This window comes from Branchiostoma floridae, chromosome 5, assembly GCF_000003815.2.
Source record: "Branchiostoma floridae strain S238N-H82 chromosome 5, Bfl_VNyyK, whole genome shotgun sequence".
Classification (NCBI taxonomy): domain Eukaryota; kingdom Metazoa; phylum Chordata; class Leptocardii; order Amphioxiformes; family Branchiostomatidae; genus Branchiostoma; species Branchiostoma floridae.
The window spans coordinates 418,484-436,530 of record NC_049983.1 but is presented as its reverse complement, the minus strand read 5'-3'; the positions used below and the strand labels follow the sequence as shown (position 1 = coordinate 436,530).

Here is an 18,047-nt window from a genome sequence, read left to right as displayed (position 1 = left end):
TTTGTACAATTTACAACATGATTTTTTGGCAAAACGGATGAAACTCAATGCATTCTAGGGAAACAATATAATCGAATGAGCATGTTCTGATGAGAAGTTCTTTAAAGTTCAATTTAAAGTTAACTAAAGTAAGAGTGCTGCAGAGCGGCGAGCGCCGTCGGTCGTCTGGTCGGGTCTGAGTGCGTCATTGCCTGTACCAACTTCAGCCCCTTCCCGGTCAGTATGGGCGAGTCGTCACACCGCTTGATCAGGATGGACGGGTCGTCAACGTCAAACACCAGGGAGTCAGCGGAAGGGTGTGCTAGAAGATAAAAGGTTGATAAAATTAGCAGCAACAGAGGGCAACGACAGGAACTTTAACCAGTGTGTGAAAGAATTTGCACTCGTAAATACTGTACATCTAAAGCAGTGGGAGACGAAACACATTTCATTTGCAAATGTTCTTTCAACGAAACCGAAAAAATCACTCTGTTTAGTGAAGCCACAAAGACTTATCCCAACTTCCCCACATTAACAGACGAACAGAAAGTCACTTTTGTCTTGAAATCGCAGAACCCACAAGTTTTAGAAAAGGTGGGGCTTTTCGTCTCCCTCTCCTTCCAAAAAAGAAGTCAAACCCAACCTGTTTAGAAATAGCCAACACTAGTATTAGATTAGAATATTACTTATGACTGTCTATTGTCACTAGTAGGTGCATGTACTTGCAATTACCCCCCGGGCACGAACTTGCAAATAAACTTCTATGAATTAAAAACGTAAACCAATAGTATAGCGCTGAGTATCAAACTAACAGCTTAATACTTTATACGCAATGTTCATCGCCTAGAAGTTATTTTTACTCAGACAATGACAAAAATTGAACAAAGAAACATAATGATGATAGGCTTATTGCGCAACAATGGTACAAGGTGGCATGGCATCTACTGATGCATAACTACAGATCTATGAGAATAATTTACTTGATATAAGGGTGCATACTATGGATTAACAATCGTCTTTAAGAATCATGGGGGGGGGGGATTTCTAGCGTCTATTCTAGACACTCTTTCATATCATTAAATTTTCCTAACATAACATCCATTAACCTTTATCCGTCACTTTTCGTGAGTGACACTATTGTGATCCCAATTTTTAAAAGACTAAGCAGACTTTTCTTCCTGTTACATGTTGACACTATAGAGTACCTTTGTCCCTTTTGCTGAATATGTTTCACTGTCTCCCCCGATCTCACCGACGGAGATTTACTGGACTCAATTATACACGGCCGAGTCGCGCTGAAGACGGGCATGTTCTACGAGAGATTAACCTTTATTCGTCACTATACAACAGTGTCGCTATCTCCCCTTAATTTTGATATTCAGAACAACGATAATTTCTTAATTTCTTCGTCAACCGACAGGCATTAACAGTGTATAATAACACTAGTTTATCTGTGTACCAAATGTCGCAGTCAACACGCCGATGCACTTCCGGTAGCTGCAGTCAAAAAATGGTCCTGAAAACATCGCCCAGTGCGGCTGATCTGTTCCTGTGTTCCATCGCACGGTCCTAACGTATTGTAAAGCACAGGATCAACATTTTGGGGCCTGCTACAGCTATCAAAATGCGAGAAACTATCGATAACTTGGACTGTAGTCCGCAAATTACGGACTGCAGGCTATCACGTGAACAGTAAGGTGATATCTCAGGTCAGCGGCCGGTACCAACAGTAGACAGCACTACGGGGAAGGGGAGAACGACCCTCCATGTAACGTGTTACCACTTTCGTGTTACAGATGATTGTTCCAGGAGTAAAAAGAATGGTATCTCAAATTTCAATTTTACATAAATTACTGGAAAATTTCATCATTTTGATGATACGAACTTGTCATAACGAGCTATAACGTTACCCATACTGAGATGGTTGGTATCGTCTTAGTGACATGTTTACACGTGCTGGACTTTTACATTTTCGAAAAAGGGGACAGTAGGCCTGGGAGTTATTTCCTTTGCTGACGGTGAATAATCCACTCTAAATTGTTATGAAATACTGCTAAATGATGCAAAAGAAATGGGCGAATAAGGCAAACACATGCACAAATAAAGACAATTAAAAACACCGTAATGTCGTGGTCCCATTATTTTCCCGCCTTTTTGTTACCATGACAGCTCAAACATAGGCGTCCAGCTTTTTGGACAAATATCGATGTCGGCACGTTCCATTCCGCCCCAAGTACAGAGGGACTTTCACCCAGTGCTGTCTCCAGCTTGAAATTTATTTATTTCCCCGACATTGCTGGGGGCTCGCCAAACTAAGGGGAATGCCCCTGGGAAAAGAAGCAAAATTTCATTCCTCAAAGTAGGCTATCGACACCACACGATCTCGAAACAAAAAGCTTTGGTCCGACTGCCCCGCCACTTGGTGTTGTTGTTTCTTTTAAAGTTTTGTCCATCAAGAAAGGTGCATTTCTCGATAAAATTGAACACCTTCCTGCTCGTCGTCCAACACCGTGCAAAGAGTACAGATTTACAAAAGATCGGAGGAAAATTGCCAACAGCGATCATGTTCACAACGCTGCGTAAGAATGCAGACTCCCAATAGTTATTTTCTGATATAAGATAAATCTCAATCCAAAACTCAACCTGAACTACGCAGAAAGAAATAGTTTTCACGGCTAGACTTGTCCGTAGGCTCACGTCAATGGGGTCGACAGTCAACCAGCCAGGCAAACCTGAAGCGAGCTGCCAGTCTCCTACTTACATTTTATATCGGTGGGCTATTTCTGTATAATTTTAGTGGAAGATAAGCAAAAAATATACAAGTTTGATGACCGACATTTTCCCGTGAAACACAGCGTTACATTCCGCCGAATATTAGGTATGTAAGCTGTAATAGCAGGGAGTTGTGAACTGCAAGACGCGCATGGAAAATGTACATGTGGCTAGACGTGTCGTTACCATGGTAGCAGGTCCAGCGGCAGCCCTTTGAAGTAGCGCATGCGACAGGGCGTGCGTGATAATTCTACAAATCTAATCAACTTTCCACCAATCACAGCCAGCAGCGGCGCGGATAGAGCGGTATCACCAAGTCAATCACGAAGAGGCGCGGAACTTTGCTATCACGGAAAGCTGTGCGCTGCGAGCTCGGTCACAAATTCAAGCACAAACGTGCTTTTGAAGATAAATGGCGCAAGAATCGGCCGTGGTTTCGTCACATCGTAGACGAAGACGGTGAGAATATGGTGTTTGTCGTCTATTTACAATTTACACCAGGGGGCAAAACCTCCTCTGTCGATGGTCGTAGAACTATGGAGATCACCAGTGTGACGGTTTACTGAGGCCTCCGACACCGCAAGATAATCTCTAAACTTTCGTGTCAGGTTCGTAATGAATCGAAATTTTCCCGTCAATGTTGATTTAAAATTGTACAAGGCTGGGTAATTCCGATAGGCACTGCAAAATAAAACACTGAATAAAATTACCGAAGTTTTCTTGTCATGCTTGTTCATACACAAGTACACACACATCTCAGGCTTTTACAAAACGGAAACAAATTGGGCGTGATGCGTTCTCCGTCCACCGCGCGAGCGGCCTGTATATAAAAAGGGACCCATTTCTGCCATTTTAAGCTTACGAAAATGTATTTTCATGTCATGAATGAAGACATTTTGGGACAGAGTGGGTGAATTATTTTCCGTCCCAACAAGTAATTTTCCGTCCAGGGACGGAAACACGGGTCCTTTAGAGATAACACTTCACCTTTGTCGTCTGAAGTTCCAGAGTCAAGCGCTACCCAAAGCCTTCTGGGTAACAAAGATGGCGGCGTTCCATTTTCGTCGAAGGGCGAGAAATTGTCGCACGAACATGTCGTTTTTTTTTAAATAAATCACATCTTCACAAATGATTCAGGTTAGGAAAATAAACTTTATCATCCTCTCTTGTTCATCATTAGGTAAAACCAAAGGTACGTTTAGTATTTGTTTACTATTCCTGTTGATAAGGATGCGAGGTCCCCTTCCCACGACGTAGTTCGGCTGTCATGAGAGAGGACGATAGGCAACTGATCTCGTCTTCTTCGCATGCATGGATATTGAGTCCTTCGCGATACTTTTTTGAAAACCTTAGTATCTAATGTGTGCATAACTGAAGCAATAATTTATGTTGCATTATTCTATCTCTCGTTGTACATGTTTTTTAAAGTGACGGATAAAGGTAACTTCGACGAATAAAGGTGAACGGATGTTACATATAACTAGTACTCAACGACCACATACCTTCGTATATGGAAAGAAGTCTCTTCAAGTTAAAAGCATAACTTATACTATCTCCTCTTTTCAAATAGCATTTTGTTGCAAATAATGTTTGGAAGCTACTGTATTTCTTCCTTAAATATTGGAAATGGTACTGAAACGCCATATACTTCATAATTTGTATATAGATCAATTGTCCTTCGTGTATCAATTGTTCTAGAAGACCTTCTCAGACTGTATTTTTGTTGTGTCAACAAAGTCCTTATTCTTCTAATTGTTCTGACGCAATTCCGACGTCATTGTTCTAGAACATAGCGACCGTGTAAGTATCACTGTGTTCTTAGTACGGCTTGCGTACAGACGTGATCTGTGACTGAGAAAATTCTGTAAAACTGTTTCGTGAAAGCAAACATGACGAAATCCGACAAGAAGTCGTGGGCCAGTTCTCGTAAGGAGATGCCCAAGAAGGTGTGCAAGAAGCTGATCGGTGCCGACCCGAACCTTGGCTGGAAGCTGGCGGGAGAGATGGTCATCAGGCGGCTGCTGGGCTCGGATGTCGTCCCGGTGTCCTGTCCCGAAGACTCGGCGTGCTTCGATCTTGGTACGATCCTCGTGAAAGACCACCAGTCGCTGACTGCTAAAGCCGCCCACCGCCACACGACTCTCCGGGCCATCGGTACCATCGAGGGGATGACCGTGAGCGCGCCGGCTAACCTGCGGGCCATCCTCACCCCCAAGGCCGACAACAACTGGAAGGCTCCCCCCTCGGGATTTACCCACACAATCGGAAACGAACATGACGGCGAGAGGAAGAGATTCTACGTCAAGGTGGGGAGCGTTAAGAAGGAGGTAGTCAACCTGACTTTCAAGAAGGGGGAACTGCGTCTTCAAATCAACAGCAACGACGACTTGAGGAAAGCAAAGGCTGTATACATCGTTACGGAGGCGTTTTATGCCAGCAGTCTGAAAGTTGAAGTGACGGTGGACGATCGCCAGGGGTCGTTCTTCACGGAAGACAAGATCCTGATAGGATTTCGGTACCAGAAGTACAAACTGTCCAAGACTGGCGTGGTGGGACCGGAACTGTCCACAAATGTCAAAAGAAATAGGTGAGTTTTTCAAGAAGTCGTGTCTTTCCCAAAAAGCCCCCAAAACAATTGGTACAACACTGAGACTGTATTTCTCTTGCAACGCTGACTTTCACTCTAGATGTAAGAATTTCACTCGTCGTCCGATTATTTTACAAAATGTTACAGCTAGCATGAAACTGATGTAGCTGTTGCTTTGTCTTTAAGTTAAACATTTGCAGTACATTATATAGTAGTATCTGTACGAGGATTTTGAAAGTACGTTCGGTAGAGGAATACATAGGGACCGACGTTCTAGAACATCAGAAACAATTGTCTCCGTCACGGTCACTACCTTTTTACGTGTATTAGCACGAATAGCACGCGCCATCACTGTTAGTGCTTCTTTCAAGCGCCCCCTCCCAAAAAAAGTTATGAAACGTTCGGAATGAATGGTTAGTGATATGACGACGAAGTTCTATATTGGTGACAAACGTTCAAGAGACGTACACGCGCGACTCCGTCCGTGAACAATTTCTTCTGCATTCTCACAAAGGAAATCATAAATAGGCATTTGTCAATATTTACGCTATCATATCTGTGTGTTCCCTTGCAATAAGCCTTCAGGTATAAATTTGTAAATACAATGATCAATTTCCAATTACTATACGATCTCTTCAATTTGGAATGCACTTCATTAGTTTTTGCTAGTTCTTTTTTTAATAAATCGCTCACATGTCGAGCCAACTGGCATATATTCTTTCCTCACCAGGGAAGCTCACCTCTTCGTGAAGACAAGCTACGCGCAGAGAGTAAAGAAGCCAGTGAATGCTGCTGAGCTCAGAAAGTCTTCTAACATCTCCCAGAACCCGAACTCAAAACCGTCTCTACCAGGTGAGATTTTGAATAGAAGATATTGAGTTTTTCTAACGCCAGCTAAACTTTATGCGCAGGGTAACCAAAATTGTATCTGTTGTATCTAAAAACGATGTCTTTTAAGGATATCAGGTCGACGGACAGTGGTTTCAAATTGCAAGAATTTTACAGTTTGGAACCACCTTTCGTCGACTTGGTATTCCTAAATTCCCAGTCTCTTTTAAAACAGCGTTAACTTTATGGGTGAATTAGCTTTTGTGCCTCTATCTGTATAATCGCCCTTCGGTGTAACACACCATCTTTTTTTTTCATGGTTCCGCGTTAAATTGAAAGCCTAAGGATCATTTCAGCCATAGGCCTGAATGAAACAAAACAAAATAGATTCTCTGTCCATGACTCAGGTATGACTGACGACACAGCCGACCCAAAGTCTATCCCGGTCACAAAGAACTCGCCCAAGGAATCCTGGGTCAACATAGTGAATGAAGTCACTGACAAGAATGACAGATGTGAAGTTGTGGACTTGGATCAGGACCAGGGCGATGACAGGTCAAAAGGTGTGACGTCATAGATTTTAACAAACGTAATTGGTAGAATATAGATATGATTATGTAGATTATGTATGATATACTGACATTTCTGGCGAAGGGAACATGGCCAGAGACATTTCACTCACTCACTCACTCAATCACTCACTCACTCACTCAATCACTCAATCAATCAATCAATCAATCACGGCTCGTAGTCGCAGTGGTCGTAGGCGCTCCACGACATCCATTAGCGATAACAACTACTTGTTATATAATAGTTAACGTTATACAGTATTCTATTCCGGGAAATGAAATGAGCTTAACTACGAATTAAACAAAAAAGCAACAACTTTGTACGTTCAACGTTCACTATCAAGTAAGCCGGACGAGACAGCATTTTATTGTATTAGAGAAAAATGGTATATATTTCAGTTCTGCCAGTTTAGGTGAAGCTAATCTAACTTGCTCTTATGTATTACTATTTGTTCTTGTATAGGAATGATGGAGAGTCACAAGGTGTCGGCAACAGAGAACGCTCAGACAGAGGACACACAGTGCAGTGTCGGCTGAGACCATCAGCTCCTGCAATGATTGTTTTTGCTTACCAAATAACATTCGTATTTGAGCTGCCAATTTAGAATTTTGCAACTTTAAATAAGCAACCGTTTTAGGTTCCTTTGTAAATATTAACGAGAAAGGGCAAGTAAACGTTTGTCAATTTGCGTGAAAGACATTTGGGACAACTGTTTGTCAGAACAAAAAAAATGTTCGCAAATGTTTTCTTGGTAGTTAATGAACAATTGTTGAATTGTTGCTGGCCGTATAACGGTTTTATACTTTAACCACTTTTGACGATTGTATTACATTATCAGAAGAAAAAAATAGCAAACATTCTTCCTGCAGCTGTTGGTTTTAGACCTCTTGTTTGGTAGTTGATGGTCGCTTATCGGTTTCATATACAATTTTTGACAATTGTACATCAGAACAAGACATAGAAATTTAAATGAATCTGTTCCTATGAGCTTTTACTCTTGATTTAGAAATTCATTTCAGTACAAGAATGTACATCGGTTTCAGATATATGCGGAAAATAAAAAAGTTTGGAAATAAAGTTTCCGATTGTATGCATGTTCGTCTGTAGTCAATTACACACAGAGAGACACATACACGCACACACACACAGATACAAACACAAAGAGCGAAAATATAACCTTCTAGCGAAGGTACCAAGCTTACCACAGCTGGCTACGAGAGCGAAGGTGACCCCGGCGGAGTAGATGTCGGCCTTGGCGGACAGACGTGCCTGGTCGCCCGTCCGGACCTCCGGCGGCTGGAAGAACGGAGTCCCGTACTGGATCCCCGCACGGAGAGCCTGGTCTAACCTGCAGGGCAAAGGACAGTTATTCAGATTTGTTTTCAATAAAATGTCTTAAATGGGCTAGAACTTGGCTGTTATGTGATAAGGGGAAGTATTCTGATATTCTAAGGTATGGCGGCTTCGCCCTAAGGTATGGCGGCTTCGAAAAGGTGTCTTTTGACACCTGTTCCGCCATACCCTCCAGTGTGGAGAATCCAAATAAATAAATAAAAATAAATAAATTCTGTCGCTTTTGACCCATTACTGACGTCACGTGGTCGCAAGTCATGTGTTGGGTCGCTCTTTCCAATGAAGACCGAGGTAGCAGATTCCCTCAATTTAGACATATGAGCAGCACATGTTCATCATGCGTTTTGATGAACCGAATTTGTGACAATCCTACATTTTCACCGTTACCGAAAAGGGAGAATAAGCCGAACCATGTTATATGTTAGACCACTGTTCCTTTACCACAGCATATACATGTACGTTTTGTCTTTTTTTTTTTTTGATGACCTGTTAGCTCGGTTAGCAAGCATGTACACTAAATATCTTCACTAGTTCGTTTGTGGTATGTCGATGTGAGCTTCGTACATTGGTATAAAGGAAATAGGAAACACAACGTTAAAATATCATGCATATAACTAGGTACACGAGTAAATAGGAGAAACTATGATTATAGTTCACTAACTTGAGGGCGACGTCGAAGTCGATGAGAGTCAGACCTCTGCCGCTAGGCGTCTCTTCTACCAGAATGTTGGACGGCTTGATGTCCAGGTGCACCCAGCTACGCTTGTGGATATGTCGCTAGAGGGCGTTAAAAACGTGTCATTGATTGACATACAGCACGTCACATATACTTGCTGTCACTGCTATTTATTGCCAACTTGTTGTCGTTCGGGTTTGTCTCTGCGAAACTGAATGTGACAGTGACACGCATTCTTTTGGGTTCTTTTAGAAATAAAGTTGAAGGGACTGCCTTTTGTTTTGAGATTAAATAGATAGAATATACGGGTTTCAAATTTCAATGTTTTCAAAATCACCACTTGAAACAACCGTCCGTATACCATATCTTTAAATACCTTGATTTTAAAAACAACGGATATAGATTACCCCGCGAATTTATAAACGTGAACAAGCGATAGGTTCAACTGTTGTAGAGGTCCAACATCGTGATCAAACTATTTTATAACCATCCTCTTAAAAAAGGTTGTGGTCAAAAGATTTTCTGTTCAGAGTTAGCTAAGGGAAAACTACGAAGAAAAGGCACAGAAGTGACTATATTTTATTGCTACACGATACGTACGATTGCCTCTAGAAGCTGTTCCATGTAGTCCCGGAGTTCTCCTGAGTTGGACATGGTGGGGATAGTGTGGACCTCTCCTACTCCGTCATTTCCCCATGTCGTCACCTGAGAAAAGAACACCATATCATCAAAAATACTTGAATATCATATACAGATGAAAAGAGCAGACATAAAAACTTGTCTTCCTGTTGCCGATAACTATTCAAGCTGATGGTCAACACTTTTGGTTTCCTTACCTGAACTCTCTTCTCTGGAGGAGGGATATATGGTTCCACCAACACAGTCACGTGGTCCGGCCGCCTTTGGGGTGACTCGGCTGGAATCTAACAAGTTAAGATGATGTTAAAGGTGGACTCTCAATGCACTTGGGGCACCGATGCGGCACTGCGGGGTTCGTAGATGACTCATCGAATTTCAGCGATAAAGAAAGAATTTTATTCCGTTTCGTGTATTTTGTTTTCTTCTAAGACATACTTTTACGTATTACGCAATATCTATGTTATTAAAAAAAACGCGAAAATAACAAAACAGTGCCGCAGTGAACGAACCCCGCAGTGCCGCACCGGTGTCCTAAGTGCAGTGAGAGTCCACTGAAGCTGGTATGCTTTTGGCGGCGTCGCTGCGGCCGAGCGATTTGACACAGAGCGCTCAACAAATTTCATTCATGAAAAGAAATCGCTTCACGCTTTATGTGCCGTGTTGTCTTTTAAGTCGCACTTGAACGTTTTGCATGATATTTACCTCCATGAAATGTCATGGAATGGAGGTTATATTTTCTGTTATGTGTCTCTGTCTCTGTAGATGATTACTCAAGAACGGCTGGATGGATTGGTTTCATACTTGTTGTGTTGGTGGGGTGTGATGAAAGCTCGAATGGATGAGATCTTGGGAGCTGTATCTGTCGTTCTAATTGATGTAATAATATCAGAAATCACCACTATATTTGAGATATATTGGTACAGGCATCGTGCTGTATGTGTTTGTTAATGGGCTTAGCTGCAAGCAGATAGTGAGGTGACAGCTGTTTGGGGAACCCCCAGTAGTTTTATTTATGTCTGCTTATGACTGTTTGAAATATTTGTAACAGTTGGCACAGTAGTTACCTCCATGAAATGTCATGGAGGTTATATTTTCTGTTATGTGTCTCTGTCTGTGTACAAGATTACTCAAGAACGGCTGGATGGATTGGTTTCATACTTGTTGTGTTGGTGAGCTGTGATGAAAGCTCGAATCGATGTGATTTTGGGCGCCGTATCTGTCGTTATAATCGATATAATAATATCAGAAATCCCCCCTATATCTGCGATATATTGGAACAGGCATCGTGCTTTAAGTGTTTGTGTCTCTGTCTGTGTACGAGATTACTCAAGAACGGCTGGATGGATTGGTTTCATACTTGTTGTGTTGGTGGGGTGTGATAAAAGCTCGAATCGATGAGATTTTGGGAGCCGTATCTGTCGTTCTAATTGATGTAATAATATCAGAAATCACCCCTATATTTAAGATATATTGGTACAGGCATCGTGCTTTATGTGTTTGTTAATGGCTTAGCTCCAAGCAGATGGTGAGGTGACAGCTGTTTGGGGAACCCCAAGTTTTTTTAATATGATAATTAGTTTTATTTATGTCTGCTTAGGATATCATGGAGATGTGAAGCGTAAGTATAATTGTAAGAAGTTGAGGTACATTTAACGATAATGCTTAACAGGTATGGATGTCTCACATACTGTACTGCTGATTTGAGTGACATGGTGATTAAAATGCCATTAGGTCCTCTTATCTGGGTTGGGTGTCAGAAGTTTTATGGGCGATACAGATGTTCTGATTTTGTTACGATAAGGGACAGTTGTTACGATAAGGGACAGTTTTTTAGCAGACGGGGTTGGCGCCAAGTATTCATCTTACAGTTGGTGTAGGGCTGTCAGAGGAAAGTGTGCATCTCGTTTTTGTACCGTGTGAACAGCTGATGTTATGAAATATTGGTGGAAAATCAAATCACCATCTGACTAAAGTTGGCCACATCCCTTCTTCTTTCTGAGTTTCCCAACTTCCTCCCACCACACAGCTCTGAGGCACATAGTCGAACCTCAATAATGCTGACAACCTTAGACATTTTAAATGCTAAACATCAAGCTTAAGGAACACCACGCTACCATGTGCCGTCGACCTCTTAAACGCACATTACACAATTAAGTGTCACATTTTGATAATTACTAATCAGATGGACATCCTCTGTGTCATTAAATAAATACACCACTACTTTCCCATAACATTTATATTATATAACCATTACTCTCAAATACAACGGACTATAAACATACATACCATCCACAAAAAAGCAATGAATATTTCATGGAGGTATGAGGTCCCCGAACTCTAGTTCAAACATAAAGTCAAAGTCAAGAGTAGCATGCATTCAGAACGCAGCGCAGCTAATGTGTAACGGTCCAGTGAGGATGCCCTTGATAAACATACATGTGTCTTCATCCGACCAACATAGCTGACGATAAAATTTGTCACGTGAGTGAAAACACCATATAAGGAGGGCAGTGACGTTTAAATTTGAATAGTCCTACCGTGTACCAGCTGAGTGCCTCCACGCAGTGGTTGTCTCCCTCCATCGCCGTGAGCGCGGCGATCTCGTTCCACGCGTTCTCGTTGTCTCGCGAGACTTTGAAAGCTGCTTCCCTCCCTTTCCATGTTCCCTTTAGTATCAACGCGTTACTTTCCATGTACAGGACCTATAGAAGCAGATCATACACAACAAATTTTAGGGGTGGATGATAAACTCCGAATAAACCCAACGAGTGAGCGAGGCGAACGCTGTTATCGAAAGGCCTATCGAAGCTATTGTTGACGGATCGTCATGATATTCGGTATTAAGATAGTTTCGGAGAAGCCGTACATAATTAAATACAATCATGCAAATCAGAGGCTAATTTGCATAGTTAATGAGGACAGTTTATAAATCCACTGTATTTTATAACAGGATACTCAAACATATGACATCTGTAGCTGAAAAAGCGGTAGCTAGCCCAACTGTGGAATCGCGTCATTAAGTCATCATACTACCGGTGCCGTGACAGACAATGCTTCAAGAAAATGAGCTAGCGGTTGTGCCAAAACAGAGCCCGTATACTCAAGAATATCTCGAGAAGGAAGTATCCGAACATTTTGCAGTTAGCATCTTTCTATTCCTTGCTAAGCGACCATTCCAACCATACCAAGTGTGCCAGGCCGGAACTTGAACCCTGACTTCGAATCGCGTCATTAAGTCATCACCCTACGCGGTGCCGTGAAAGGCGGTGGTTCAAAAAAAGGAGCTAGCGGTTGCGCCTAAACAGAGCCCGTATACTCAAGAATATCTCGAGAAGGAAGTATCCGAACATTTTGCGATTTGCATCTTTCTATTCCTTGCTAAGCGAACTTTCCAACCATACCAAGTGTGCCAGGACGGAACTTGAACCCTAAGTTGGAATCGCATCATTAAGTCATCACCCTACCCGGTGACGTGACAGGCAATGCTTCAAGAAAAGGAGCTAGCGGTTGCGCCTAAACAGGGCCCGTATACTCGAGAATATCTCGAGAAGGATGTATCTGAACATTTTGCGGTTTGAATCTTTCTATTCCTTGCTAAGCGACCTTTCCAACCATACCAAGTGTCCCAGGTCGGAACTTGAACCCTGACTTGGAATCGCGTCATTAAGTCATCAACCTACCCGGTGCCGTGACAGGTGGTGGTTCGAAAAAAGGAGCTAGCGGTTGCACATTAACAGAGCCCGTATACTCAAGAATATCTCGAGAAGGAAGTATCCGAACATTTTGCGGTTTGCATCTTTCTATTCCTTGCTAAGTGACCTTTCCAACCATACCAAGTGTGCCAGGACGGAACTTGAATCCTGACTTGGAATCGCGTCATTAAGTCATCACCCTACCCGGTGCCGTGACAGGCGGTGGTTTGAAAAAAGGAGCTAGCGGTTGCACCTAAACAGAGCCCGTATACTCAAGAATATCTCGAGAAGGAAGTATCCGAACATTTTGCGATTTGCATCTTTCTATTCCTTGCTAAGCGACCTTTCCAACCATACCAAGTGTGCCAGGCCGGAACGTGAACCCTAACTTGGAATCGCGTCATTAAGTCATCACCCTATCCGGTGCCGTGACAGGCAATGCTTCAAGAAAAGGAGCTAGCAGTTGTGCCTAAACAGAGCCCGTATACTCAAGAATATCTCGAGAGGGAAGTATCCGAACATTTTGCGGTTAGCATCTTTCTATTCCTTGCTAAGCGACCTTTCCAACCATACCAAGTGTGCCAGGCCGGAACTTGAATCCTAACTTGGAATCGCGTCATTAAGTCATCACCCTACCCGGTGCCGTGACAGGCAATGCTTCAAGAAAATGAGCTAGCGGTTGCACCTAAACAGAGCCCGTATACTCAAGAATATCTCGAGAGGGAAGTATCCGAACATTTGCGGATTGCATCTTTCTATTCCTTGCTAAGAGACCTTTCCAACCATACCAAGTGTGCCAGGCCGGAACTTCAACCCTGACTTGGAATCGCGTCATTAAGTCATCACCCTACCCGGTGCCGTGACAGGCAATGCTTCAAGAAAAGGAGCTACCGGTTGTGCCTAAACAGAGCCCGTATACTCAAGAATATCTCGAGAAGGAAGTTTCCGAACATTTTGCGGTTTGCATCTTTCTATTCCTTGCTAAGCGACCTTTCCAACCATACCAAGTGTGCCAGGCCGGAACTTGAACCCTAAGTTGGAATCGCATCATTAAGTCATCACCCTACCCGGTGCCGTCACAGGCAATGCTTCAAGAAAAGGAGCTAGCGGTTGCGCCTAAACAGAGCCCGTATACTCAAGAATATCTCGAGAAGGAAGTATCCGAACATTTTGCGGTTTGCATCTTTCTATTCCTTGCTAAGCGACCTTTCCAACCATACCAAGTGTGCCAGGCCGGAACTTGAACCCTAAGTTGGAATCGCATCATTAAGTCATCACTCTACCCGGTGCCGTGACAGGCAATGCTTCAAGAAAAGGAGCTAGCGGTTGCGCCTAAACAGAGCCCGTATACTCAAGAATATCTCGAGAAGGAAGTATCCGAACATTTTGCGGTTTGCATCTTTCTATTCCTTGCTAAGGGACCTTTCCAACCATACCAAGTTTGCCATGCCGGAACGTGAACCCTGACTTGGAATAGCGTCATTAAGTCATCACCCTACCCGGTGCCGTGACAGGCAATGCTTCAAGAAAAGGAGCTAGCAGTTGTGCCTAAACAGAGCCGTTACTCAAGAATATCTCGAGAAGGAAGTATCCGAACATTTGCGGTTGCATCTTTCTATTCCTTGGTAAGCGACCTTTCCAACCATACCAAGTGTGCCTGGCCGGAACGTGAACCCTGACTGGGAATCGCGTCATTAAGTCATCACCCTACCCGCTGCGGTCCAGGCGTTGGTTCGAAAAAAGGAGCTAGCGGTTGCACCTGAACAGAGCCCGTATACTCAATAATATCTCGAGAAGGAAGTATCCGAACATTTTGCGGTTTGCATCTTTCTATTCCTTGCTAAGCGATCTTTCCAACCATACGAAGTGTGCCAGGCCGGAACTTGAAACCTGACTTGGAATCGCGTCATTAAGTCATCACCCTACCCGCTGCCGTGACAGGCAATGCTTCAAGAAAAGGAGCTAGCGGTTGTGCCTAAACAGAGCCCGTAATCTCAAGAATATCTCGAGAGGGAAGTATCCGAACATTTTGCGGTTTGCATCTTTCTATTCCTTGCTAAGCGACCTTTCCAACCATACCAAGTGTGCCAGGCTGGAACTTGAACCCTAACTTGGAATCGCGTCATTAAGTCATCATACTACCCGGTGCCGTGACAGGCAATGCTTCAAAAAAAGGAGCTAGCAGTTGTGCCAAAACAGAGCCCGTATACTCAAGAATATCTCGAGAAGGAAGTATCCGAACATTTTGCGGTTTGCATCTTTCTATTCCTTGCTAAGCGACCTTTCCAACCATACCAAGTGTGCCAGGACGGAACTTGAATCCTGACTTGGAATCGCGTCATTAAGTCATCACCCTACCCGGTGCCGTGACAGGCAAAGCTTCAAGAAAAGGAGCTAGCGGTTGCACCTAAAAAGACCCCGTATACTCAAGAATATCTCGAGAAGGAAGTATCCGAACATTTTGCGGTTTGCATCTTTCTATTCCTTGCTAAGGGACCTTTCCAACCATACCAAGTTTGCCATGCCGGAACGTGAACCCTGACTTGGAATAGCGTCATTAAGTCATCACCCTACCCGGTGCCGTGACAGGCAATGCTTCAAGAAAAGGAGCTAGCAGTTGTGCCTAAACAGAGCCGTTACTCAAGAATATCTCGAGAAGGAAGTATCCGAACATTTTGCGGTTTGCATCTTTCTATTCCTTGCTAAGCGACCTTTCCAACCATACCAAGTGTGCCAGGCCGGAACTTCAACCCTAACTTGGAATTTCGTCATTAAGTCATCACCCTACCCGCTGCCATGGCAGGCAATGCTTCTAGAAAAGGAGCTAGCGGTTGGGCCAAAACAGAGCCCGTATACTCAAGAATATCTCGAGAAGGAAGTATCCGAACATTTTGCGGTTTGCATCTTTCTATTCCTTGCTAAGGGATCTTTCCAACCATACCAAGTTTGCTATGCCGGATACGTGAACCCTGACTTGGAATCGCGTCATTAAGTCATCACCCTACCCGCTGCGGTGACAGGCGTTGGTTCGAAAAAAGGAGCTAGCGGTTGCACCTGAACAGAGCCCGTATACTCAATAATATCTCGAGAAGGAAGTATCCGAACATTTTGCGGTTTGCATCTTTCTATTCCTTGCTAAGCGATCTTTCCAACCATACGAAGTGTGCCAGGCCGGAACTTGAAACCTGACTTGGAATCGCGTCATTAAGTCATCACCCTACCCGCTGCCGTGACAGGCAATGCTTCAAGAAAAGGAGCTAGCGGTTGTGCCTAAACAGAGCCCGTAATCTCAAGAATATCTCGAGAGGGAAGTATCCGAACATTTTGCGGTTTGCATCTTTCTATTCCTTGCTAAGCGACCTTTCCAACCATACCAAGTGTGCCAGGCTGGAACTTGAACCCTAACTTGGAATCGCGTCATTAAGTCATCATACTACCCGGTGCCGTGACAGGCAATGCTTCAAAAAAAGGAGCTAGCAGTTGTGCCAAAACAGAGCCCGTATACTCAAGAATATCTCGAGAAGGAAGTATCCGAACATTTTGCGGTTTGCATCTTTCTATTCCTTGCTAAGCGACCTTTCCAACCATACCAAGTGTGCCAGGCCGGAACTTGAACCCTAACTTGGAATCGCGTCATTAAGTCATCACCCTACCCGGTGCCGTGACAGGCAATGCTTCAAGAAAAGGAGCTAGCGGTTGCGCCAAAACAGAGCCCGTATACTCAAGAATATCTCGAGAAGGAAGTATCCGAACATTTTGCGGTTTGCATCTTTCTATTCCTTGCTAAGCGATCTTTCCAACCATACCAAGTTTGCAAGGCCGATACTTGAACCCTGACTTGGAATCGCATCATTAAGTCATCACCCTACCCGGTGCCGTGACAGGCGGTGCTTCAAGAAAAGGAGCTAGCGGTTGTGCCAAAACAGAGATCGTATATTCAAGAATATCTCGACAAGGAAGTATCCGAACATTTTGCGGTTTGCATCTTTCTATTCCTTGCTAAGCGACCTTTCCAACCATACCAAGTGTGCCAGGCCGGAACTTGAACCCTAACTTGGAATCGCGTCATTAAGTCATCACCCTACCCGCTGCCGTGACAGGCAATGCTTCAAGAAAAGGAGCTACCGGTTGCGCCTAAACAGAGCCCGTATACTTCAGAATATCTCGAGAGGGAAGTATCCGAACATTTTGCGGTTTGCATCTTTCTATTCCTTGCTAAGCGACCCTTTCCACCATACCAAGTGTGCCCAGGCCGGAACTTCAACCCTAACTTGGAATTTCGTCATTAAGTCATCACCCTACCCGCTGCCATGGCAGGCAATGCTTCAAGAAAAGGAGCTAGCGGTTGGGCCAAAACAGAGCCCGTATACTCAAGAATATCTCGAGAAGGAAGTATCCGAACATTTTGCGGTTTGCATCTTTCTATTCCTTGCTAAGCGATCTTTCCAACCATACCAACTGTGCCAGGCCGGAACTTCAACCCTGACTTGGAATCGCGTCATTAAGTCATCACCCTACCCGCTGCCGTGACAGGCAATGCTTCAAGAAAAGGAGCTACCGGTTGGGCCTAAACAGAGCCCGTATATTCAAGAATATCTCGAGAAGGAAGTATCCAACATTATGCGGGTTTCATCTATCTATTCCTCGCTAAGAGACCTTTCCAACCATACCAAGTGTGCCAGGCCGGAACTTCAACCCTGACTTGGAATCGCGTCATTAAGTCATCACCCTACCCGGTGCCGTGACAGGCAATGCTTCAAGAAAAGGAGCTACCGGTTGTGCCTAAACAGAGCCCGTATACTCAAGAATATCTCGAGAAGGAAGTATCCGAACATTTTGCGGGTTGCATCTTTCTATTCCTTGCTAAGCGACCTTTCCAACCATACCAAGTGTGCTGGACCGGGACTTCAACCTTGACTTCGAATCGCGTCATTAAGTCATCACCCTACCC

The 18,047-nt window shown here is 43.7% G+C and overlaps 1 protein-coding gene across 2 annotated transcripts in view; it reads right to left on the bottom strand.

Moving 5' to 3' along the window:
- Window positions 1-108: 108 nt before the first annotated feature.
- The window catches only part of LOC118416813 (serine/threonine-protein kinase STK11-like), a 25,789-nt gene continuing 7,850 nt past the window's right edge, over window positions 109-18,047 (bottom strand). For both annotated transcript variants that reach the window (XM_035822073.1, XM_035822074.1), the window contains exons 3-8: window positions 11,942-12,106; window positions 9,602-9,688; window positions 9,366-9,470; window positions 8,751-8,866; window positions 7,939-8,084; window positions 109-301 (exon numbers count right to left, since the gene is read on the bottom strand). In XM_035822073.1, coding sequence (XP_035677966.1) covers window positions 120-301; window positions 7,939-8,084; window positions 8,751-8,866; window positions 9,366-9,470; window positions 9,602-9,688; window positions 11,942-12,106 — 801 coding nt within the window. In that variant the 3' untranslated portion in view covers window positions 109-119. The remainder of the gene's footprint in view (window positions 302-7,938; window positions 8,085-8,750; window positions 8,867-9,365; window positions 9,471-9,601; window positions 9,689-11,941; window positions 12,107-18,047) is intronic.